The sequence below is a fragment of the Podarcis gaigeae genome (genome assembly GCF_964106915.1).
Source record: "Podarcis gaigeae genome assembly, chromosome: 1".
Lineage (NCBI taxonomy): Eukaryota > Metazoa > Chordata > Lepidosauria > Squamata > Lacertidae > Podarcis > Podarcis gaigeae.
The window spans coordinates 12,167,386-12,193,564 of NC_139678.1; the positions used below are offsets into that span (position 1 = coordinate 12,167,386).

The 26,179-nt window shown below is 46.0% G+C and overlaps 1 protein-coding gene across 1 annotated transcript; it reads left to right on the top strand.

The window, feature by feature from the left end:
* Positions 1-3,847: 3,847 nt before the first annotated feature.
* Positions 3,848-21,236, top strand: GPR132 (G protein-coupled receptor 132). The gene is made up of 2 exons (XM_083737626.1): positions 3,848-4,076; positions 19,702-21,236. Exon 2 carries the CDS (start codon positions 19,733-19,735, stop codon positions 20,732-20,734), a length of 1,002 nt encoding a protein of 333 aa, XP_083593752.1. The 5' UTR covers positions 3,848-4,076; positions 19,702-19,732; the 3' UTR covers positions 20,735-21,236.
* Positions 21,237-26,179: the final 4,943 nt, after the last annotated feature.

Sequence of the window (26,179 nt, forward strand, 5' to 3'; positions counted from 1 at the left end):
GAAACCCGCTTGCTCTTCCGCTAGAATAGCTTCAGTTTCGAGCCAGCTAGTTAGCTTAATATAAAGATGTTTGGCATATAGTTTGCTGGGTATAGGCAGAAGACTGATTGGTCTATAACTCGCCGGGTCTGGCATAGGTCCTTTTTTATAGATTGGAATAACTATTGCCTCAGTCCAACCATCTGGGAGTAAACCCGTTGAGTCGATCCAAGAAAATAAAGACGCCAGCAGGGGGGCCCACCAGCCAATGTTGGACTTCAGAAGTTCGGCAGGGATGTAGTCATTCCCTGGGGCCTTGTTGTTCTTTAATTGTGCAATTAAGTTCTCAACTTCCTTTACAGTTACTGGTGGCCAATGAGGTAGGTCCTCCAATTGAATACATAATTTGTAGTGTTGGGCTTCCTGGTCATAGAACAAAGATTGAAAATGGCGCAACCACTCCATTGGTTCCACTGTACAGGTGGAATTAGTACGCTCCTGGTCCAGTAGACCAGATATGGTTCGCCAAAAGCAAGTAGTATCTTTCTCGTGCGATGCCTTAACCAGACTGTGCCATGCGGCTCTTTCAGCTTCCAGTTTCTTTCTCCTTAGTAATTGTTTGTAAGACCTTCTCAGATAAATATAAGCATTAAGTAGGAGGGCATTCCCTGATTTCCTATATCTCTGGTAGGCTGTTCTCATTTGTCTCCTTGTTTGCCTGCACTCCAGGTCAAACCAGCTAGCTCCGTCCTTTGCCCTCTTTGTAGCGGCGCTATGTATCACTGTTGTTAAATGGGATTTCAATCTTTCCAAAAGTAATTTAAAGCGTTCCATAATCGCATCTACTGAATTGCCTGACACAATAGCGGAGCGAATAAGCTTTAACTCCGCTGACTGAAGAAGGAGGGTTAAATTTTCATTCAGTATTGGGGACCATTTGAGTCTTTTGGGAGCAGGTATACCCAAATTTACAGAAGGTATATATTGTGGCTCGGCAATAGAATAGTCAAAAGGCCGATCTGCAAGCTCTAAAATTAGAGGTAGGTGATCACTCAGAGTATTGTGGCCCACTTGGAACTTCCTTACAAAGCTGTGAGCAAATCTTGAGATTAGAATATAATCTATAACGCTTCCCCCAGCCTTGGAAAAATGGGTATATTCCCCGGGGCGATCCCCCTCTATGTTGCCGTTTAATATCAGCAGTTCCCTCCGTCTGGCAGCCTGCACTAAGCAGAGACCTGAAAAATTACTTCTTCTATCTTTGGACAGTCGTGTCGCACCAATATCCGTCTGTTTGCTTCCACAAACCTGATGTACACCGAGAGTCCCAATTTTGGCTACAGGGAGAATTGGTACTTAGAGAACTGAGATCAAGACTGGCATATATGATGACACTGAAGATGCTTCTGGTCTTCCTTGCAGGGTTGGTGTTCTATGGTAATGTACGTGGAACACATTTGAAAGGTGCCAATCAAGTTATACTGATATTATTACCGCCATTCTGCAGTTGGCGGTCACTTCCAGACAGCCTGTTAATGAGAATTCAGCCTGATGTGTTTGCAGAGAGTGTTGATGACATTGGCTATTTAATGAGCATTTATCCTGGTCTCTTAGTGGGAAGATTTTATTATACATTTATTATTTATTTCATAAAATTCATACACCACTTGATTGCGGGGGTGGGGAGAGGACCTCAGAGCAATTTACAAAGAGAATAAAACAATACAATTATCAGTAAAAACAGTATTAAAAAACCATGACTCTTTAAAACATTCCAAAGGTGAAATCAGAAACCTGTAGCAATGTACACCTGTAGGAATGGTTTTTACCGTTTTTAGAATTTGTAGGAATTGTTTCATCGTCTTTAGAGATCCAGGCCTGTTGCTGCCTCTCAAATTTGTAGCCGATAACGAGAATTCGCTCTGATGATGATTGCCATTTTAAAGGAATCTGCATGCCCAGGCCAATAGAGGGGCAGGCAAAGGAGCTGAAATTCTGTGCTCTCAGTTATGCAAATATTTCTTATTTTCTCATTGGTCAGGATCTTTGAAATGAGGCATCAACTTCCCACTTCCTTTTAGCCTGGCCTAAAAAAGTGAGTCTCCAAATGTATTCTTTGAGGCCTCTCTGTATTAACGACCGTGTTGTTTTGTGATTTAGTTGTTTGCTTCTCCTCCTTCTCTACTCCTTATTTTTCCCAGCTGCTCTTCTCCCTTGTTTGAACTTAATTTCATCAGACCTTTGGGTGAGCAGCCACTTCTCCTTTTCCTTTCCTATCTGGCAAGGTGGATCTGCTCACCTCCTCTTCTAAAGAGCAAAAGAATGACCCAGCCAGGGGGAGCCAGCCCTCCATATGTCTTGGCTAAGACCTCCCACCATCCCATGTAAGCTGATGCTGGTGGGAGTTGTAGTCCACAACATCTGGAGTGAAACCGCTGGAGTGAACATCTGGAGTAAAACCGCTGCCTCAGGCAGCAGATTTTTGGTGTCATGAAAGGGCAGCAACATGTAAGTTATTTTATTTGTTTGCTATTATTGCAGCTTTTGGGTAGGTGGCCAAGTTTGACAAATGGCACCAAATTATCCAGGGTTGGTTACAAACGATTATTGCAAAGAGCTCCGAAAGGACCTTTGGAAACTCGGCGAATGAGCATTAAACCGGCCAGTGTGCTTCGATGTAAGTTTGTGTGAAAGTGTTGCCTACCAGGGCAAAAAATGTACTGATGCAACCTTTTCTGGTGCATCTACTGTAGCTTGGCACTCTCCACAAATGCACTGCAAAATTTACTTGCTTGTTTAAAAAGCATTTCTAACCCACTTGATATTTAGAAACCTCAGAGTGGAATACAAAAACACAGCATGAAAACAGTAAAACAGTATTCTAAAAACAAATAATGGGCCAATCTTATAGGTCAAGGAAAGACTAGGCAAAAATGTGTGCATTTACAGGGTGACTTGAATTGATGGGCAGTGCCCAGAAGAAAGGATAGCAGTAGCATTAGCAGAAAATGTTTGTTTTGGGTTCGCCACCCTGTGACATTTTATATGGTGCCACGAGGAAAATTTTCCTGCAATATTACATAGGTCCAAACATATCCCTGTGGGACAGCTAAATTGTCAGTGTATGAGACTCTTAATCTCAGGGTCGTGCGGCAGCTAGACTGGTGACTGGGAGTGGCTGCCAAGACCATATAACACCAGTCCTGAAAGACCTACATTGGCTCCCAGAATGTTTCTGAGCACAATTCAAGGTGTTGGTGCTGACCTTTAAAGCCTTAAACGGCCCAGTCCTGGCAACTCTCAGGTGGGTGCCATTGGCATTCTAAGAGAACAAGGGAGGCCTTTGTGGCGAGTTCCAGCACCTCTTTTTCTGGAAAGATAGCTCTGATTGAATGTCCACAAGGCCTTGTTTTAGGAGAGAGGGGGCGGTACTTTTCTCCATCCCCTTTCTCAATGCATCATTTTACAGTGGTACCTTGGGTTAAGTACTTAATTCATTCTGGAGGTCCGTTCTTAACCTGAAACTGTTCTTAACCTGAAGCACCACTTTAGTTAATGGGGCCTTCTGCTGCCGCCACGCCTCCAGAGCACAATTTCTTTTCTCATCCTGAAGCAAAGTTCTTAACCTGAGGTAATATTTCTGGGTTAGCGGAGTCTGTAACCTGAAGCGTGTGTAACCTGAAGCGTACGTAACCTGAGGTACCACTGTATAGAGTTTATCATGTTGCCTCAAACTCGCCTTTTCTCCAAACTAAAAAAAAAGCACCGTCCTCTCTGCTAGCGATTATACTAACAATTGCAGCTGGTTTTTTTTTAATTATTATTTCTCACTCCTATTAAGTGGGCAGTGTTGAAACAATTGAGTTAGTTGTGTAGGGTTCTTTTCTTTTTCTTCTTCTGTTTCCCCCCCACACCCCTCCCTTTGTTTGGAGCATGAGCTAACACCACAACTGACTGTTACTTCCTGGCCCCGGTTTCATGCATGTAGGGGGAGAGAGACAAGCAGTAGCCGGAGGACCTCAGCTTCTTCTTATACTCCTTCGCGAAAAGAGAGCTCCAAGGCACTTGAGAAGAACCGGGAGCTGCTGATCACAAAGGTAAGCCATCGCTAGTGTTTTCTGGCACTGGCGTTTTTTGACAGGGATGCCCCATTCGGTGCTCGACTGGGGTTGCCCATGTGGCGAAACGCAGCGCCACCCTTTCCAGCCTTACTCAGAAGCCTGCCTTACTGAGTCCAGTGAAACTTATTCCCTCGTAGAGAAAGCAGCTGTAGGCTGATGACAGGCAATTATATGCACACATAGATAATACATAGCTAAAAGAGAAGCACCATTGCTCAACATTTCCACATGCATCCTCGTGATCACGCTGACGGAGAGGTTTTTGTGACAGTTCAAATACCTTTTGCAGTGCACGTGTGTCGTTTGAGACTGGGAATGTTTTCTTTGTAATTCCGTTTCACATCGGTTTTGCATGTCAGCTTTTTTTTGGGGGGGTGAGGAGAGGAGAAAAGAGATATATAGTGCTATTTCCTAGGAAAAGAGGTGAACTCACCATGAACGCCTCCCTTGTTCTCTTCTCGTGGCAATGGCGCCCACCTGAGAAGTGCCAGAACTGAGTTCCGGTGAGTTCCACCTGAAAAAAGCCCTGGGTATACATTTTTGAATACAAATATATAATCACCCCGAAGCCTCACGGGTGGAATGCAAAAGTAGGACCTCACAGTTCAGGGTGTATATCACAGGAAATAATGTGTCTGTCACCTACAATAAGCTCTCATAGAAAGCCATTGCCTGTCTCGAACCAAGACTGGAGAGCTGATGTAATGTAGTGGTTGGAATTATCAGGGAAAAGATCTGTGAGACCCAGGTTCACATCCTCACTCTGTCCCAAAAGTTGCTGGGTGACCTTGGGCCGGTTTCTATCTCTCTGCCTAGCCTACCTCTCAGAGTTGTTTGTCATGATCAAATAGGTGCATGGTTAGAACATTTATTCAGTACGAATTGTAGTGGCTGCAAAATCCAGATGCGGAGAGTGAGATTGTGATGGCTGGATTGTGATGGCACTTGACTGAGGAGCTGTAGCTCAGCAGGAACTTCCAGACAACGTGTTTGTTGATCGTTCATCCTGATTTTGTTTTAAGGAAGGTCAGATGAAGCTGTGTGGAAGAAAGTGAGAGCCCACACTTTCCAGTGCATTTTCGCGTCACTTTCTTTATTGCAAAAAGTCCGATACTTTGGGGAAGCGGGTTTCTTCTGCAAGACTTCCCAATCAACTTAGACTTGTTTAACCTTAATTTGTCGGCATGTGATTGAATCCCTTACAAAAACAGTGAGATCGATGTCTATTTCTTTACATGCACAAGATTCCAAGTGTGATCCCCATTTAAGCATTTTAAGCGTCGGTCTCTGCTGGGATGTTAAAGATCTGCTTAAAGGTAAAGGTAAAGGGACCCCTGACCATTAGGTCCAGTCGTGACCGACTCTGGGGTTGCGGTGCTCATCTCGCTTTATTGGCCAAGGAAGCCAGTGTACAGCTTCCGGGTCATGTGGCCCTTGATAAACCCTTGATAAACATCACCATGTTATGATGTTCCCCAAGGGCTGTTTGAAAGCCCTGTGATTCCCGACAATGGGGGCTTCAAAGGGAAGCCTCACCTGATGACATTTGGTGATTGACAGGTGGGCGGCCCTGCATGCCTGTCAACTTTGGCTCACTGGGATGTGGGTGGGGCTAAAAATCAGGTTTCTCCGGCCAAAACAGGTTCCCTTAGAGCCTCTTCATTGGTTCTTGACATTCCAAAAAGAAGGCAATTCATCCCTTCCACCCACCTTGGTGCATTACTGATGCAGCAAGCTGGGAACTATCTGCTTTCACTTTTGATATGCTCAGCTCTTCTGTCTCACCCCACTAGTGGTGAAGCAACCGCCATAGCTATGGTTTGTCAGATCAGACATCCCACCTAACAGGTGGTGTGCAAGCTACAACTTGCAAAGCCACTTGAAAGCATGGTTGCTAAGTCTGGTTGGAGAGCAAATCACAGAAGCTTCTGAGAACTGCGCACATCGCCCTGTGTGGCAAACCACTGGTCTGCTTGTGGTAGTAGCCTTCTCAGTGAAGGGCATTTAGATCCTGAACTTCCTCTGCCAACGCATGTTGGCCATTGGATCCTCCAATGTATTGCTTAATCAGCCCCACTGCCCCCTCTAAGCAGTGTATATAGAATCATAGACTTGAAAGGGACCGCAGATATTATCTAGTCCAGCCCCCTGCAATGCTGGAATCTTTCGCCCCACATGGGGCTCAGATCCCAGGACCTTGAGATTAACTTTCTCATTCTCTAGCGGCTGAGCTAGCCCTTGTGGAACAGTATCAAATATTCAATAGACAACACCAGTAAAATTAAACTTGGAAACAGATAGAAATAATGAAATGCATCAGGGTATAGATAAATAATCAGCAGTTTTTTAAAAAACGATACAATACAATACAATATGATAATCTTCGTTGTCATTGTCCCATACAGAACAATGAAATTGGAAAAAAAACTACATCAGACATTCAAAAACCAACAAGCCTACTATCCCAGCTATCCCAGCCTGGTTATCCCCCTAAAAACTCTGATACCCCATAATTAAATACAATATACTCCCATAGAGACTACCTTACACTGCGTTTAAAACCAAAATCGCATTTGGATAGAAACTGTTTCTCAGGTGGTTAGGGTGGTGCTGTGGGTTAAGCCACAGAGCCTAGGACTTGCCAATCAGAAGGTCGGTGGGGTGAGCTCCCATTGCTCGGTCCCTGCTCCTGCCAACCTAGCAGTTCGAAAGCACGTCAAAATACAAGTAGATAGATAGGTACCGCTCCGGCGGGAAGATAAACGGTGTTTCCGTGTGCTACTCTGGTTCACCAGAAGTGGCTTAGTCACGCTGGCCACATGACCCAGAAGCTGTACGCTGGCTCCCTTGGCCAATAAAGCGAGATCAGCGCCACAACCTCAGAGTCGGCCATGACTGGGCCTAATAGTCAGGGGTCCCTTTATCTTTACCTTACCTTCTTCCAGAAGGCAGAAGCTGAAAGAGTTCATTTCTGGGGTGTGCACTATCCTGCACTGTCTCTGCAGCTTTCTTGTGACACCTGGAAGCATAGATTTGATCCAAGGTGGGAAGAGTGCACACCTAATAACATTACATTTCTGGGTAGGATCACTTAAACTTTTTAGCAGTCGTCAAGAAAAGCACAGCAAAAGGGCACCAGTCTAATATCAAAAGGCAGGGAGTTTCAGAGAACAAGTGTTGCCGCACTAAAGCACTGGTGGTCTCTTGCAAGTGCAGGACAGATCACAGCAGTCAAGTCCTACTCAGAGTAGACCCATTGGAACGAAAGGCTATCTTTGCCGTGTTCATTAACCTATGAGTGTACCCTGCAGAGGATTAAGCATTGGCATCAACCCCAAGATCCTTATAATACATACTGTTGCCAAGTATTACTTTCCCTTCGAGATGGTAGGCAAATGAGTCCTCTAGCAACTAACATTCTTGGGTGCCCTTTAAATGTTACAGAAACCAGACATGACAGGGGTTTGACATGGGATGGAACCCATGAGGAAGACTCTCCCTTGCATCAAGGTTCTTTCGCCTTGCTAGCCTGTGGAACCAAGCTGAAAACACCATTTCTTTGCAACCAGTTTGTGGTTGCTGAGCTTTGTGAAGAGAAAAGAAAGTTTTGCTAGCTGCCTTGTGGTTTGGTGTCTCCAGGGCCATCCATGCCCAACAGAGTGCAGAATACCACAGGCCCTTGTGGAGGTCTAGAAGACATTCAGGTATCTACAGTGGTACCTCGGGTTACATACGCTTCAGGTTACATACGCTTCAGGGTACAGAATTCGCTAACCCAGAAATAGTGCTTCAGGTTAAGAACTTTGCTTCAGGATGAGAATAGAAATCATGCTCCGGTGGCACGGCGGCAGCAGGAGGACCCATTAGCTAAAGTGGTGCTTCAGGTTAAGAACAGTTTCAGGTTAAGTACAGACCTCCGGAACGAATTAAGTACTTAACCTGATGTACCACTGTATCCGTTTTGCTCAGGAACTGGACAGAGACGGCAGAAGGAAGAATAACTGGGTATTACCTTGGAGTGATCATTTCAAATATTTTCAAGAAGTCTTGTATATACAGCTGACAGACAGATAGTTGGATAGTTTTATTCTGTATTCCTCTCTGGTCCTCCCCCCACCCCCCACCCCGGTCCTTTTAAAATTCTTTATACCTCTCTGGTCCTTTTTTCTCCCTGTGTGAGAGGCAGGGAAGAGGAGATCTCCCAGGGCGAGAGACTGGGGGAAGAAAGGGATGCTCCCAGGTGAGAGCTGGGAGGACACACCTTTTTCTGCATGGGACAAAAGTTAAGATACAGTGGTACCTTGGTTGTCGAACTTAATCCGTTCCAGGAGTCCATTCGACTCCCGGGACTGTTCGAAAACCAAGGCGCGGCTTCCGATTGGCTGCAGGAGCTTCCTGCACTCAATCGGAAGCTGTGTCAGACATACAGCTTTGAAAGAACGTTCAAAAACCGGAACACTTAAGTACAAGTAACAAAGCGTTTGAGAAACAAGGTATGACTGTATATCTGTGAGAGAGGGCTTCACATTTTTCTATCTCTCTTTCTTTAGCTCTCTTTTCTTCCTTTCTTCTTTGTTTAGATTAGTTTGGTTTTTTTATTGTACTATGCAAACGTTTTAATAAAACCTCATTTTTTAAAAAAGTAATTGGGCAGAGATGGTAGCAAGCAAATGAGAACAAGTTGTTATCTAATAACCCTGGAACGTATGCTACTAAGGTTCTTTTGTCATGTTAGTTTCCCCTGTAATTCTCATAGTCAACAAGATCAAATTAATTCCCCATTGTCATCATCCTGTGTCTATACCATTCTATAGTAAACTACGCTCAAGGCGGATCACAACTCGGGGGGGGGGGGCGGAATTTCCCCACAATTCATAATTTACAGAATACAACAAGCTGCTTTCTTTTTGCTTCATGTTTATTTTTATTTAAAAGAAAGAGGGGGAAATAACTATGATTCAATTATTCTGTGAAATAATCGGTAAGTTAGTGAAAGCCTGTCATCCAAAAATATTCCACAAAATTAAACTCTAACCTTAATAAGGTCTAACAACAAAATGCAAAAATAAAAATAATCTGGGTGTCAACAGAAGCCTTAAACACTACACCATCCTGATCATAGAGCAGCTCACAAAATATACTATTACTATAGCCTTTGCCAGCTTGGCACTTTACAGATGTTCCAGACTGCAAATTCCCATCAGCCCCAGCCAGCGATGGTGGGTGTTGGCATCAGGAGGGCACCAGGTTGACAAAGCTTGGAAGACGAGGCGGTAAACAACTAAAAACTGGATCAGTTCATAACCCACTAACCTAACAGTAAAGTCAACAGGAAATTTGGTTGCCGTTGTTATTTCTTCACACACTCTGTCTGTTTTTATCTACTCCCCCACCCTGCTTCTCCCACACTGGCAACCCGCGTTACCACGCAGACATGCATGGCCTGGTGTGATTTCCTGCTTGGTTCAGTATCTAAACACCTCCGTTCTTTTCACTTTCCCCTACAGCAACAGGACTGACTTTAAGTTTGAGCCAAGCTGGCACCCAGAGAGGCAACAGGCAGCAGCAACCTAGTCCGTGCCAGCCACTGTTTTAATTTCCCACAGTGCCTATATTTCTCCAGAATATTGTGGGAAATTAAAACGGCAGGTTCCAAACCCCAACCGGGAGGCCCCCATCTTTGTTTCCCACAATGCCCCGGGAAAGGTTACATTAAAGGCATTGTGGGAGATTCCTGGAATTGTACCTGGCTAGGACATTCTGCATGCAAAGGAGATGCCTCACCAATGTGCTACGGTCCCTCCCAGTGATTTGGGAATCACTGCCCCTAAGGCATTAGGAGATAATATCGTTACAAAGGTTGTGTGCCACCCACACCCTCTCCCAAGCTGCAACAAGAGCCCATGGGGTGCCAGGCATTCACTCAGGGTCTGTGTTCCTTTGGAGAATTGAGACATGGCAGAAACTGTCGTAGTTTTAAGAAATATGGCTTATTCACCTATTTACACTTCAGTCCAGATCTGACAGCATGGTCATTTCAAGAGGGGCTTGTCTCTCACAGCAAAGCAGCTCTGGAGTCCAAGGCATCTCTCCCAACCAGCCTTCAGCCAGCCTGCCCAAGATGAATCCCAGTCTTTATTCTCCCTTCTTCTTCCCAGAACACCCTGCTAAAAACTCCCTTTTCACCTCTCACCCAGTTAACCCTGCCAACCTCCCAAAGCCCCAGTCTCTGTTCACCCCTCAGGGCAAGGGGAAGGACAGTTTTCTTGCATTGTCAATGACCCTTTATTGTTTCTTAATGTCCCTAACTTGGCCAGGTCGTTTTGCATGGGCTAGCTCAGGAATTCCTCTGCAGCTTGTATTTATCCCTTCATATCCCACTTATTAATTTCTAGGGTCTAGCGCTGCCCCCCATCTATAACAATACAGTGGTACCTCTGGATACGAACGGGATCCGTTCCGGAGCCCCGTTCGCATTCTGAAGTAAACGTAAGACGCAACTGCGTGTCTCCATGGGTCGCGTTTCACCGCTTCCACAACAGCGTGTGACGTCATTTTGAGGGTCTGCGTGAGCAGCAAAACCCGGAAGTAACGCACTCCGTTACTTCCGTGTCGCCACGGAGCGCAACCCGAAAATATTCATCCCGAAGCTACTTCAACCCGAGGTATGACGGCATTATGCAGTTAAGAACTCTCCCAAAGAGGAGCTTTGGGGCATTTTTGAGTGGGCTTTGAACAGATGTTTCTACTAATTCCACATCCTCTTTCATAGAACGAGATGCCTGTTCTCAGATCCTCTTTTTAAAACAAAACAAAACATAGGAGCTGTTTCCTTAACACTGAAGAGAGGAACCCAGTCATCTTGCAGACATTGGGTGGAACTGTTGGGACCATGTGACTTTTTAGTCCAGGGAAAAGGCAAGTTAGAGGGGACAAGACAGAAGTCTATAATGCTCATCAAATAGGCAACATTGTATAATCTGCAGACCTATCAGGAGGAATGCTCATAAACAGCCCCACATAAGCAAATCAGGACAAGTGCTCATTGATGTATAACCTCCCTGCAAGCAAATCAAACAAATGGAAGAAATGGAAGAAAGGTGAAATCACAAAGGAGGAGTATACACAAGTAGCCAGTGGTTGCAGGGTGAAGGTTGGGCTGGCTAAAGCTCAGAATGAGCGCAGTCTTGCAAGAGAGGCCAGCAATAATAATAATAATAATAATAATAATAATAATAATAATAATAATAATAAAGGTTCCATTGGATATGTCCGAAACAAGAGGAGGAAGAGGCAAGTGGTAGGTCATCTGCGTGAAGAAGATGGAGAAAGGTTGTTGGGTGACAGCGAGAAAGCAGAACTACTCAACACCTATTTTTCCTCTGTCTTCGCCCAAAAGGAAAGCAGTGCCCAACCTGGTGGTAACAAAATAAATGATGGAAGGAGCGAGTGTGACGTTAACATATGAGAGTTCTGGAGGTGAAATAGTTAAACAGGTTACCCAATCAGGACCCAGGGGGTGGAGTCAGAGGGACTATAAAACCAGATCTGGGAGGGGCAAAGGAAGGAGTTTGTTGGGAGTTGGGAGGTTGGTTGGAGTGGGAGTGAATTGGGATCAAGTCTGTGGGTAGGTTGAGTTAGTGTAGCGAAATAAGCTGAGTCAGGAACAGTTAGGGGCTAGGAAGACAAGTAAATATCTGAGGTGGTTTAGTGAGTGAGAGCAGGTAGCGGAAGTTATAGGTCTGGATAGGCACCCCATGAATGTAATTGACTAATACTGTTTATGAAACCACACGCTTGTTCAACTGCAATAAATAAACAGAAGTTTATGTTCCAATGTAACCCTGACTGGACTCAGTATTGTACCAGGTAGGTCCTGGGTGGTGGCAGCGAGAAATAAAGTGGTGGCACAGGGATCAATAGACGGTGAAACGTCCGGGGACCCTGTGTGATCGCCATAGGGAGTTGCAGCCCAAGATAGGAAGAGAGGTGGTAAGGGAACACCCATCTACTTTAAATGAATTCAAATCTCCAGGGCTTGATGAGCAGCACCCAAGGGGAACTAAAGGAGCTTGCAGGGGTAATCTCAGAGCCTTTGTCTATGTTCTTTGAGAATTCTTGGAGAACAGGTGAGGTCCCTCCAGACTGGAGGCAGGCAAATGTCCCCATCTTCAAAAAGGGGAGAAAAGAAGACCTGGGTAAATACCAACTGGTGAGCTTGACATCAATATCAGGAAAAGTCCTAGAACAGATAAGTCAACAGTCGGTCTGTGAGTGCTTAGAAAGGGATGCTGTGATTACATGGTTTTCTCAATGCCAGGTGAATCTCATTTCTTTTTTTGATGGAGTTACAAGCTTGGTGGATCAGGGGAATGTTGTGGACATAGTGTATCTTCATTTCATTAAGGCTTTTGACAAAGTCCAACTCTATGAGTCTTTTATTCTATGAAACACACGATAAAGACTGACCATAATCTATCCCTCCTGTAGGCTTTGGTCAAGCAAATCAGGATGAACACCCAATAAATAGGGCAGCTGGAGGAACCCATAGTTGCAAAACCCAGCCATTTCAAAGATGATCCTAAGCAAAACTAAATACATAAACAACAAAAGCATCACAAAGAGGACCCATAGATATGAGTACATGAGTGCCCCCCCCATTTTAATACCCCTGTTGTTTCAGCAGGCTTTGCTGCTTGACTATCCTACCCACCCCCTAAAAGCCTGCCCAACCCTGTCAATATCCTGTCCTGCACTGGCTTCTGAAGCAAGGTGTGTTAGCAACCTGACCGCAGCCTGAAAAGCAGATGTTTTATCTCACAATGGATCTGGCTATTCTTAGTATAGAATAACCACAACTTAAAGACGCACGGCAACCGTTGCTTTCTGAAGTGCCAGTTCCCGCCGGGGCTAAGAAGAGCAGTAGATGTGCATTCAGTGTCCAGGCGCATTGATCTTACTTTTATTTACTCATAACTTTATTTATATGCCACCTTTCTGATTCTGGTCCAGCCAAAGGAGCCCACAATATCGCAAAGAGCACAATGGATGCTGTTGCGAACACCCTCGTCTCCGAGTGGCAAGAGATTCCAGGAGTGCCTACACATACCCAAGGTTTGGGTTTCCTTGGGGTTTTTCCACAAGAGTTTTTCTAAAGGACTCTGAGCAACTTGCAGAGTTAATGATTAACTCTTTCTCTGCCACCCACTTTTTTTTTTTGTCAAGGGCCACCTGAAATCAGGCCAAGGGCTGATATTTGCTCACACCTTGTCTTCCAAGAATGGACTGCCTTGCAGCCAGGCTGCTCAGGACAACTTGATGATAAAGACCATGGATAGGCAAACTAAGGCCCGGGGCCCAGATCCAGCCCAATTGCCTTCTCTATCCGGCCCACAGATGGTTCCGGGAATCAGCGTGTTTTTACATGAGTAGAATGTGCCCTTTTACTTAAAATGCATCTTTGGGTTATTTATGGGGCATAGGAATTCATTCCCCCCCAAAAAAAAAAATAGTCTGCCCCCCCACCCACAAGGTCTGAGGGACAGTGGGCCGGCCCCCTGCTGAAAAAGTTTGCTGACCCCTGATAAAGATTTTCCAGAGATCCCTGAGATACCTCTAAAGGTTTTCATTGAGGGATGCTTGAAAACCTTAGGAACATAGGAAGCTGCCCTACCCTGAGTCAGACCATTTGTCCATCTAGCCCAGTATTGTCTACACTGGCTGGCAGCAGCTCCCCGGGGTTTCAGGCAGGAGACATTCCCAGCCATATCTGCAGATGCCAGAGACAGAACTTGGGACCTTCTGCATGCAAGGCAAATGCTCTAGCACTGAATCATGGCCCTTCCTTCTGAAGAAACTCCTTGAACATAGTTTCAAAATCTAGATCATCAAATTGCCCAGAGTGGCTTAACTGAAAGGCAGTACATTCCTGGAGTACTGCAGATACTAATATTGTTCAGCTTGAAGCAAACAGATGCATAAAAATTGACTCCTCTTCTTGGAATAAAACATTGTCCAGACAGTGTATTAAGTAATGCATTAATGTGATAAGTATTGTTTAAAACTTTACTTGCAGAACTTTCTTCCAAAACAAAACAATCAAAGATACATCCAGATAGTTCCGTAAAGCATCTTCTTAGAAATAAAATAACTTATAATCAGAGCTCACAAGCATAGCTTTCACACACACACACACACACACACACACACACACACATTAGCCTGCATTTCATCCCAAGACTGTAAGCTCCTTAGAGTGAGTAATTTGCACATCCTTCACTAACGGAGCCTGGGAACAAAGACAACAGCCACCAGCCTTCCAAGATGGTGATTTGGAATTGAATACCTTGATTATGTGATCTAAGGTTAAACACTCATGTGATAGAGCAGAGAACATTCTCAGTTAATCGTTAACTTAATCAGCGCTCAGAAAGCTCTTTGTATGCTGCTATGGAAAATCTCCAAAGTCAGCAATACACATTCAAGCATTCTCCATTTTGGTGTCAATTAAACAATTATACTTAACATGGAGGGCAGGGAGTAGGCAAATTTCAGCCCTCACATGGCCCTTGGTCTAATTTACTGTGGGTGGCAGAGGGGGATAGCAGAGACAGAAAGAGAAGGAAGTGATCAAGGTGTCTCCCCTGCCAGGTACCCCTTTTGGGTATTGTCGGCCAGAAGGTGTTAAAGAATATGTTATTTTCGCTAGTGTGTGCATTTCTGGAGAACTGCATTGCAAAATTCAGAGAACCACAAATTTTGACAGGAGGCGTCATTTTGGGGGGGTTTTGCATCATTTTCGGAAGTGTGAATTGGGCAGGTTCACCGTTAAATGTGAACGCCTTCAAATGTTGTGGTGCAGTTCTCCTGCAAAGTAATGTGCAGAAAGTCATGCACAAGTGAAAATAACATACGAAAACATTCCTCTTTGGCTGATTGACAGCCAATGCCCTTTTAAAATGTGTTGGGGAAAGAGGGTTTATTGGGTTGTTTTTGTTAGTTATTTCTATTATGTATTTCATATTGTTATATTGTGATTTTGTGTTGTAACCGCCCTGAGACCTGTGGGTGTAGGGCAGCATACGAATTTCTTCCACACACAAAAGTATATTAGTCAAAACTGCATGCAAAAATCTGAGTATTAGAATAAATTCAAACCAAATGCTGACAAATTTTCATGAGGCTTATTTTTATTATTATTATTCAAATTTCTGCGGAAAGGTAAAGAACTTGAATTTAAGCCGGGGGGGGGGGATGAAAAACAGGGAACCAAAACGATTAAATCTGTCCATCCTTAATCTATCAAAACGTGTTGGGTGTGGCCTTTAAGGTGCCACAAGGGGTATTCTCCCCCCCTCCCTCTCTCTTTCTTTCTTTCTTTCTTTCTTTCTTTCTTTCTAGCTGGTGCCACTTGCATAATTTCTTACACATAGTGGCACAGGAAATATAAAAGGCAGAAGGAACTGAGAAAGGATGGGGGCCTCCCTGGGAGGGATAGGGCTGTTTACGTTAACTGAGGCCCCAGCCATCACAACTTTCTCTCGACGGCAAGGCTTGCAGTTGGTTTCTGTGTTAGCTTTGCAAGAGGCGATGGTGAAAGGGCTCTTGCGCCACGCAGACGCTCTCGCTATTGAGCTCCAGTGGGCTTCCAGAAGTGGAGCAAGACCCAGGCAAAATGTCCAGAGAGGAGGGAAGTCATGGCTTTGAAGCAGATCATTAAGCTCGCCAAGGAAGAAAATAAAAGTCCCCACCAGAGAAGAATCCCTGGGACATGGGTGGCGCTGTGGGTTAAAGCACAGAGCCTAGGATTTGCCAATCAGAAGGTCGGCAGTTCGAATCCCCGTGACGGGGTGAGCTCCTGTTGCTCAGTCCCTGCTCCTGCCAACCTAGCAGTTCGAAAGCACGTCAAAGTGCAAGTAGATAAATAGATACCGCTCTGGCGGGAAGGTAAATGGCATTTCTGTGCACTGCTCTGGTTCGCCAGAAGCGGCTTAGTCATGCTGGCCACATGACCCGGAAGCTGTACACCGGCTCCCTTGGCCAATAAAGCGAGATGAGCGCCGCAACCCCAGAGTCGGTCACAACTGGACCTAATGGTCAGGGGTCCCTTTACCTTTACCTTTACCAGAGAGGATTGGCAAATCAAGTTGATGGATTACGCCAAAATGGCTAAAATGACCGGAAGAATCAGAAATCAGGAAGACCAAAATTGTAATAAGGAATGGGGGAAATTTGTAACTTATCTTAAAAACCATTGTAAACAGTTAAAATCGTTAGTGGAATTGGAATAACACTTGTTCTTCAATGGTGAATTTTTGACACAATGGAGAAGTAAAAAGATTTGGATTATTATAAAATATGCAGGAGGAAATGATTAATAATATAGGACGCAGAAAGGGGAGGGGGAAGTTAGGAGGTTCTTTGGAATCTGGTTTCTATGTTGTATGTTGGATATGTGACTGTATGGGACTGCAAACTTTTATTCTGAAAAACCATATATACAGTCATAACTCGGGTTGAAGTTGCTTCAGGTTGAGAGCTTTCGGGTTGCACTCTGCGGTGACCCGGAAGTAACGAACCGCGTTACTTCCGGGTTTCGCCACTCACGCATGTGCAGATGGTCAAAATGATGTCACGCGCATGCGCGGAAGCAGGGAATTGCAACCCGCACACACGCAGATGTGCAGATGCGGGTTGCGTTCGCTTCAGGATGTGAACAGGGCTCCGGAACGGATCTCGTTTGTATCCAGAGGTACCACTGTACAAGCAAATGCAGACGGGCTGGCCAGGGAGGTTTGCAAATCCACTGCAACCAGGATAGGAAAAGAAGCAATGCAAAGCTGTGTTGGGAAATAGGAAAAGAGAAAGGCCATATAGCTCAGAGCCAGAGCGTCTGCTTGCAATGGAAGGAGTCCCAGGTTTAATCCCCAGACAGGGCTGGAATTTACCCCCTGCCTGAAACCATGGAGAGTCACAGCCAGTCAATGCAAATAATTTTGAGCTAGATGGGCCAGTGGTCTGACACAGCAGAAGACAGCTTCCTGTGTTTCTGTGAAAGATCAAGCATAGCCTTCATTTGTAGGGTAAACCAGCATCAAAACCACAATGGCAGGCAGCTCATCCCTCAGTCTCCTCTCATTCTCTCTTCACTTGCTGTTGATGTCAGAGTTTGAGTCCACGGCTCCCTTGACCAACTATGTTCTTCCTGTGGGGCTCAGGAGCCCAGTTAGGTCCCCCCCCCCCTTGCCTGCAGAGCTGGCAGCCTCTCACCCTTTTTCAAACACTCCCTTGTGCGGTGTTCCCTCAGTCTCCTCTCCCCTCTCCTTGAGAGTCCTGCAGGCAGATGCTGCTGCCGCCCCTGGTCTCTGAGCTGCCCCACCCCACCCCAAAGAAAGGTGCCTCCTTATACTGCCCCACAGGGGCCTGGATCCTGCCTGTCCATTCCCAGCAGCAAGGGCTTGCAGACTGACTGGCTGGGCTCCCTTGCCCGCTTGCTTGCTTGCTTGCTTGCTTACTCCGAGGCCAACTCAGCTCCTGGCAACCAGCGGCGTAGCTACCTGCTTGGGTGCCCGGTGCGGCGCACACGTCCTGCAGCCAGGGGCGGAGCAAGCTGCCCAAGGGGGCGGGGCAAACTGCCCACAGGGGCAGGGTGAGCCAAGGCAGAGTGCACTGCGTGGAGCCTCTCTGGAGCCTCCCCCTCAGCTGTAGGGCGGCTGAGGCTGTGGGCAGACGCAAGCCCCACGCTGCTCGAAAAAGTAGCACGGAGCTTGCAGGAGAGATGTGTGGCTCAGGCACACTGCAGGCCCCGCGGTGTGGCGCCCAGTGCCCCCCACCTCACCTAGCTATTAGTGGTGTAGGATGGGGGGTGTGGCAGGTGCAGGAGTTATTTTTCCAAAAAAAAATAAATGTTGAGAGCCCAATTTTTATTTACTTATTTTAATAACACATATTTTTGCCATTTTGTCACCCCCCTCAGTGATGACACCCGGGGCAGTCCGCACCCACCGCACTCCCCTTCCTACGCCACTGACCAGCACCCCCTGACCAGCCACAAAGGCACCATTCGCCTGCTGAGATTGTAGCCAGGGCTGCTGCAACAAACAGTTGTGCAAGCCTTTGGGAGACAGAGATGCAAGAGGGCATCAGAGGAGGGAGGGAGGGAGGGAGGAAAGGAAAGAGGAACAGAGGCCAGTGTTGTCCACAGCATCCCTGACCATCATTCAAGGCACATTGGTTGAAAACCACTAGTTTATGTATTTAGTTTTGCTTAGAATCGGTTTATCCAATTATTTGTTGCTTTATTGAAATCGTTTTTAAAGGGCAAGATTACTCTACAACAGGGTTTCCCAAACTATCGTCCATGAACTTCATTCAGATGGTCTGCAAATTATCATGGGATTTGCAGTTCAAGATGGGAGACAGAACTTCTGTTGCATTTAATATTCATAATGATCTTTAATCACATTTAATTGCTTCTTTTATCATAGTTTTTTATTGTACAACAATTTGCATTTCATTTATCAGACAGCATCTAGCACAGCACTTTGGAATAGCTACAACAAGCAGAAAATCATTGTGGTCTGCCAAGAACCTCACTGTTCAGGCTGAGGGGTGTTGAGGAACCCCTGCTCCAGGAAATTGGGTTGAGAGGAGAGAAACAAATAGACACAGAGATTCTTGGTGACACCACAGGTGCTGGCCAATCAGCACTATACGCAGCCACCATTAAGCTTGACACAAGATAGGAACAGTATGTTTGGGGTGAGTGCAGTGCATATTGTGCATATTAAATTTGAGACACACCCTTGGCTTCATACTCTGCAAGAATTTTGCAAACCTGACTGTGATTTTAGCCTCTTGAGTCATTTTCAAAACTAAAAGTTGGAGAGCTAGAAAATTCCCCAGGCATGCTCTGTTTAGGTATTGCATTTATATTCCATACTTGCAGGGTTCAAATAAAAACAAAATCCTTCTCAAGCTGCCAGGCAGCTTCCCTTCCTGCCCTCATTGACTGCTACACATGGGCTTGACTGAGGTGTAGCCCTGTGTTATGTACTGAAGTTCTCACCCTGGGCCAGCAGGGGGATACTGTAGATAGTTCAGGTCCACATATGCAAATAAGGGATCGAAAGTGACGTTCAGTGATTGGATAGTTACAGAAAGTTGTTACAGTTACGTTGTACAGGAGCTCTATATAAGCAGGCTGGCTGAACCCTTCAGTTCAGTTCTGTTCTGGCCTATGAATAAACAAGAGCTGTTTGAAGAATCACTGTGTCGTCTGATATGTTCACCCACAACTTAACACCCTGGCTGCCATAAAGGTGGATTGGGGCCTTCTTAAAGGGGCATTCGTGCAAGGCAATCCCTTGCAGATCTTCTCAAGGGGCCCCTCCCAGCCCTACCAGGCAATGCTGGGAATTGAACTTGGTACCTTCTGCATGCAAAGCAGCTGTCCTACCACTGAGCAAGAGCCCTTGCCCTTTCATTAGGGGCTTTGCATAAATGGTGGCTTTCGAGGGGGGGGGCTTGAAGAAAGATCGCAGGCCAGCATTGGCCTGTTCCCATTCCTTAGCGCATCTAACTTTCTCCGTTTTGCTTCCAGACCTTCCAAAGGCCCAGATGAAGGAGCCCAGATGAGTAACGCCATGTGCAATTCCACGGCCATGCCGTACAAAGACAGCCAGCATCTTCTGGTTGCGGTATACAGCACCGTCTTTATCATAGGCATCCCAACCAACTGCTTAACTGCCTTCTTGACGCTCGTTCAGATTCGCAAGGGAACCATCGCTGCCATCTACCTCTTCGGCCTCTCCCTTTGCGAACTGATGTACCTATGCACCCTCCCTCTTTGGATCCTGTACGTGCAAAACGGCCGCGATTGGAAGCTGGGGGACCTATCTTGCAAGGTGACCGGATACATCTTTTTCTGCAACATCTACATTAGCATTCTATTGCTGTGTTGCATCTCCATCGACCGCTACGTGGCGGTCGTGTACGCGCTGGAAAGTAGAGGGATACGGCGCCAGAGGACGGCTGCGATAGTCACCACCTCCCTCTTTGTCATGGTCGCTGTGATCTATTGCCCCGTTTTTTTCCAGGAAGAAATACAGCACAGGGACAGCAAGATCTGCTTTGAAACGCCGCTCAACCGCCGTATAGCCTTTTACAACGTGGCACGGTTCTTTGTGGGCTTCCTCGTTCCATTCACTCTGCTCCTTTTCATGAACTACCGGATCTTCCGGTGTATCAAGAGCAGCTGCAGCCTCAGCCCACCCCAGAAAACAAAAGTGAAGCACCTGGCAATTGCAATCATTGCCATATTCCTGGTCTGCTTCGCCCCTTACCATGTGGTGCTCCTCATCAGGTCCGTAGTCTACTTTCTCCGCCCAGCGGAGAGCTGCAGTTTCGAGAGAGGTGTCTACACGATCTCTGTAGTGTTCCTCTGCTTCTCCACCGCCAACAGTGTGGCCGACCCCTTCATCTACGTGCTGGCTAGCGAGAACGCCAGGCGTGAAATTTGCCGGGCTTTCGCAGCGTGTGGGATTCAGCTGTCCAGCGGCTCCAAGACAGACAGCAGCAAGGTTGACGATTCCCAAAGGCCGCCGAAGGAGACAGGAAATAAAGAGGACAGGTAGCACCACCTCCTCTGCAGGAATTGTGTGTTAAAAAGCAAGTGGGTGGGAGGCGACGCCTTCATCTTCCCCTTGTGTCACTTGGGCTGAGTCACAAGTTGCCCACTTTGGGGGATAAGCACTGCCCAGTGCAGTCTCGTTTGCATTGTGCGCAATGAATAGATCTTCCAGCAAATCCTGGCTGTTATGCATATCAGGATGATGTCATGATGTCGTGATTTGCAGCTGAATCTGGGGAATGCTTGTTGATGCACCAGTGAAGGACCCCCCAGCACTGGGAGACTCTGCTGGTGAGGAAGCTGGCGTCGCTTGTGCATGGTTTGTTATTTATTGTCCCCTGTACCAAGAGGAAAGGGTTGGATTACAGCAGTTCAAGAGAATTCTAAATGCAGAGAGGAAACTATTGCATTACCTCTTTGGGATATCCTTTTTTTGTGCGATATTGGACCTTGTACAAAAACTCACAAGTTTGTATCTTGAATAAACGACCCACTTCATCACTGCATGCTCCACGTCTAATGTTCACAACAAACGCTGCACGGAAAGCACATGGATCTCTCTCTCTGCATGTGGGAGTTAATGGGGGGCCAGTCGCACTAGAGCAGGCATGGCCAAACGTGGCCGTCCAGCTGTTTTAGGAGTACAATTCCCATCATCCCTGACCGCTGGTCCTGTTAGCTAGGGGTGATGGGAGTTGTAGTCCCAAAACAGCCAGAGGGCCAAGTTTGGCCACCACTGCACTAGAGCAACTGTTTCACACAGTTGTTGATGGTGTCGTCATTTAAGATGTCCGTGTCCGCATGGCAAGATCCTTGTTCTGGCTCCCAGTTGCCAAAGAACAAGGAGGATTCTTTCCAAAGACTTTAATGTTTAGATTGCTGCAGTTACATATGCAGATAGCAGGTATCAGGCAATACATATAATCAATCCTAAACACAGCTGCTCTACCTGCCAAAGTGTTGATTTGACACTGTTACCCCTCTTTGCTATCCTATATACAGGAATAGGACAGGCAAACTTAGATATATAAATAAGTTTGTAGAGAGAGGCTCTGTAGAGCCTATCGCCTTCCCTCCCTCCCGCCTCATGGCTTTCAAAATTAACCTTTATATTATTGCATTTTGTACATTTTCCAGTTCTAATTATACTCATTACAAAATGGCTCAAAATTTCTCATTACAAGTCTTTAGACAACCCTGCTAGTGATGTTAATTGCTTACAATAATCTTTCAGATATCATATAAATTTACTCCAGTCCTTTTGGAATACTTGATCATGCTGGTTTCGGATTTTTCCTGTCAGCTTCGCCAGTTCTGCAAAGTCCATCATCTTCATCTGCCACTCTTCTTTCGTTGGTACTTCTTGTTTGCATTTTGGGGCTAAAAGAATTCTTGTTGCAGTTGTTGCATACATAAGCAGTCTTTTATCTTCCCTCGGAATCTCTTCACCCACTATACCCAGTAAAAAGGCTTCTGGTTTTTTAACAAAAGTATTTTTAAACATTTTCTTTAACTCATTATAAAGCATTTCCCAGAAAGCCTTTACCTCTTTGCAAGTCCACCACATGTGGTAGAAGACACCTTCCCTTTCTTTACATTTCCAACACTCATTAGTTCTTGTCTTGTACATTTTAGCCAGTTTGTTGTTGTTTAGTCGTTTAGTCGTGTCAGACTCTTTGTGACCCCATGGACCAGAGCACGCCAGGCACTCCTGTCTTCCACTGTCCAACCATCTCGCCCCTTCTCCTTGTGCCCTCAATCTTTCCCAACATCAGGGTTCTTTTCCAGGGAGTCTTCTCTTCTCATGAAGTGGCCAAAGTATTGGAGCCTCAGCTTCAGGATCTGTCCTTCCAGTGAGCACTCAGGGCTGATTTCCTCCAGAATGGATAGGTTTGATCTTCTTGCAGTCCATGGGGCTCTCAAGAGTCTCTTCTAGCACCATAATTCAAAAGCATCAATTCTTCGGCGATCAGCCTTCTTTATGGTCCAGCTCTCACTTCCATACATCACTACTGGGAAAACCATGGCTTTAACTACCGTATTTTTTGCTCTATAAGACTCACTTTCTCCCTCCTAAAAAGTAAGGGGAAATGTTTGTGCGTCTTATGGAGCGAATGCAGGCTGCGCAGCTATCCCAGAAGCCAGAACAGCTGCTTTCACTGCGCAGCGATCCCTCTTGCTGTTCTGGCTTCTGAGATTCAGATTTTTTTTTTTCTTGTTTTCCTCCTCCAAAAACTAGGTGCGTCTTGTGGTCTGGTGCGTCTTGTGGTCTGGTGCATCTTATAGAGCGAAAAATACGGTATACGGACCTTTGTTGGCAAGGTGATGTTTAGCTGGTGTTAAATACCATCTGCACATCATTTTCATAACATTTAGGGCAGGCAAACAGTGAGCATTCCTGCAATTTCTCACAGGCTCCTCCTCTACCTTTCTACCTAGGTGAAAGGGAAAGTGTCTCTGCCTCCCCAGAGGCTGCCAGGAGTGGCAGAACATTCCCCTGTGGAAAGGCAGACTGGCTCCCAGCATCTTATGGTGCTGGGGTGGGGGCCATGGACAGGAACCATGGAAGCATCAGAGGGAGACCCCGACAGGTGTGGAGAGGGAGATGGGGGGCTGGAGAGGGAAGCAGGGGCCACAACTCTCATTGCACGGACAGTCCTTGGCAAACCCACCATCTGAATTGTCCCGACTCGGCCAGCCCACGATGATAATCATGGTGGTGGTGATGATGATTAATTACATTTGTATACCATCCTATACCCGCAGTTCTCAGGAAGGTTACGACGCAATCTAAAAACACAAAATACATAATAAAAACAAAAACAACCCAGTAAAAACCACTGACCATAGACAGAGCAGGCATTATCTGTGCAAAGTTTCCCAGTGTGGGAAATGGCATTGTTGGCAGCCTTCACGTGGCCCCTGAGACCGACAGCCGTCAAGTCACGATTCCAGTCGCCTGGCTGCTAGTTCTGGACTCGGTTTGTATTAGGGAAAGAATGGAAGTTTCTAATGTCTAAGGTGCAGTGTGTGGTTACGATCACTAGAGGGCAGAAAAGGCTAGGCTATTTCAGCAGCTGAAGAGAGAGAAAAATCAACAGTTTAAGCACTCACCTTAGTATAAAGGCAAAGGTAAAGGGACCCCTGACCATTAGGTCCAGTCGTGACCAACACTGGGTTGCGGCGCTCATCTCGCTTTATTGGCCGAGGGAGCCGGTGCACAGCTTCCGGGTCATGTGGCCAGCATGACTAATCCGCTTCTGGCGAAACAAAGCAGCGCACGGAAACGCCGTTTACCTTCCCGCTGAAGCGGTACCTATTTATCTACTTGCACTTTGACGAGCTTTCAAACTGCTAGGTTGGCAAGAGCAGGGACCGAGCAACGGGAGCTCACCCCGTCGCGGGGATTTGAACCGCCGACCTTCTGATTGGCAAGTCCTAGGCTCTGTGGTTTAACCCACAGCGCCACCCGTGTCCCTCACCTTAGTATAGTCGTATCTAGAAACATAGAATTGCAGAGTTGGAAGGGACCCAGGGGTCATCTAGTCCGGCCCCCTGAAATGCAGGAATCTCAGCTAAAGCAACCATGAAAGATGGCCCTCCAACATCTGCTTAAAAACCTCCAAGGAAAGAGAGTCTGTCACCTTTCATGGGATTCCGTTCCACTGTCAAACAACTCCTACCGTCAGAAAGTTTTTCCTGATGTTTAGTCAGAATCTCCATTCTTGTACAGTGGTGCCTCGCAAGACGAAATTAATTCGTTCTGCGAATTTTTTCGTCTAGCAAATTTTTCGTCTTGCGAAGCACGAAATCCCATAGGAATGCATTGAAAATCAATTAATGCGTTCCTATGGTCAAATAAAGTCCAAACAAAGCCAAATTTGGCACAACAAGAGTTTATTAAGTGCTCTTTAAAGTCACACATACTGTAAAGAGCATTTCAAAATTCAAACCCAGAATTTTTTTAAAAAAACAGCAGAGTGGCCCAATGGTCACAGAAAATCATAAAAATGCAGAAAAAACCCCACAAGCTTCCAGATTCTTGAAACCCCCTCCCCAACTGTTCCCCCAGCCACCCAGCACACAGAAATTCAAATCCAGATTTAAAAAAAAAAAAACAGCAGAGTGGCCCAATGGTCATAGAAAATCATAAAAATGCAGGGGAAAAAACACAAGCTTCCAGATTCTTGCAAACCCCTCCCCAACACCAAGTCCTTGAATTCCAAACACCCCAACCCAAAATCCAACCCCCCCAAAAAAAGTTTTAAAAGCTTAACTTACCAAATGGCTGCAAAAGAAGTTTTGGAAAAGCTTCAAAAATCACCAAAGTCTAACCTCAAAAAAGGCTACTATTTACACTGCTTTCTATGAGTTGCTCCTCGAAGTCAAGTCGCAACTGTATTAACGGTGTTAAGAAAAAGGAAACAAACTTGCAAGACGTTTTCGTCTTGCGAAGCAAGCCCATAGGGAAATTCGTCTTGCGAAGCAGCTCATAAAACGGAAAACCCTTTCGTCTAGCGAGTTTTCCGTCTTGCGAGGCATTCGTCTTGCGGGGCACCACTGTAACTTGAAGCTATTGGTTTGAGTTCTGGGCATGGGGACAGTTATTTTTTTGCTTGTTTACTTTAACGGCTTCTTTCTTTTTTGCTTGCTTACTTAAACGACTTCCCACAAAATATCTCAAAGTAATAATAATAATAATAAATTTTATTTATATCCCGCCCTCCCCAGCCGAAGCCGGGCTCAGGGCAGCTAACAACAATCAAACAATCAAACTATAGATATTCACACATTCTAAAAATATTTCATTATAAAAATCAATTAAAATCGAATTAATGGCAACTAATTAAGCAAGATTCTGTGCAGGTTGCCAGAGGAGGGAGTCAGGCTGCGCCCTGACCAAAGGCCTGGTGGAACAACTCTGTCTTGCAGGCCCTGCAGAAGGATGTCAGGTCCCGCAGGGCCCTAGTCTCTTGTGACAGAGCGTTCCACCAGATTGGAGCCGCAGCCGAGAAGGCCCTGGCTCTAGTTGAGGCCAGCCTAACCTCTCTGAGGCCTGGGACCTTGAGGATGTTATTATTTGCAGACCGTAGGTTTCTCTGTGGGGCATACCAGGAGAGGCGGTCCCGTAGGTACAAGGGTCCTAGGCCGTATAGGGCTTTAAAGGTTAAAACCAGCACCTTAAACCTGATCCTGTAATCCACCGGGAGCCAGTGCAGCTGGTATAGCACCGGATGAATGTGATCTCGCAGCGAAGACCCCATAAGGAGTCTCGCCGCGGCATTCTGCACCCGCTGGAGTTTCTGGGTCAGTCTCAAGGGCAGCCCCACGTAGAGCGAGTTACAATAATCCAGTCTGGAGGTGACCGTCGCGTGGATCACAGTGGCTAGGTCAGGGCGAGAGAGATAAGGGGCCAACTGCTTAGCTTGGCGGAGATGAAAAAATGCCG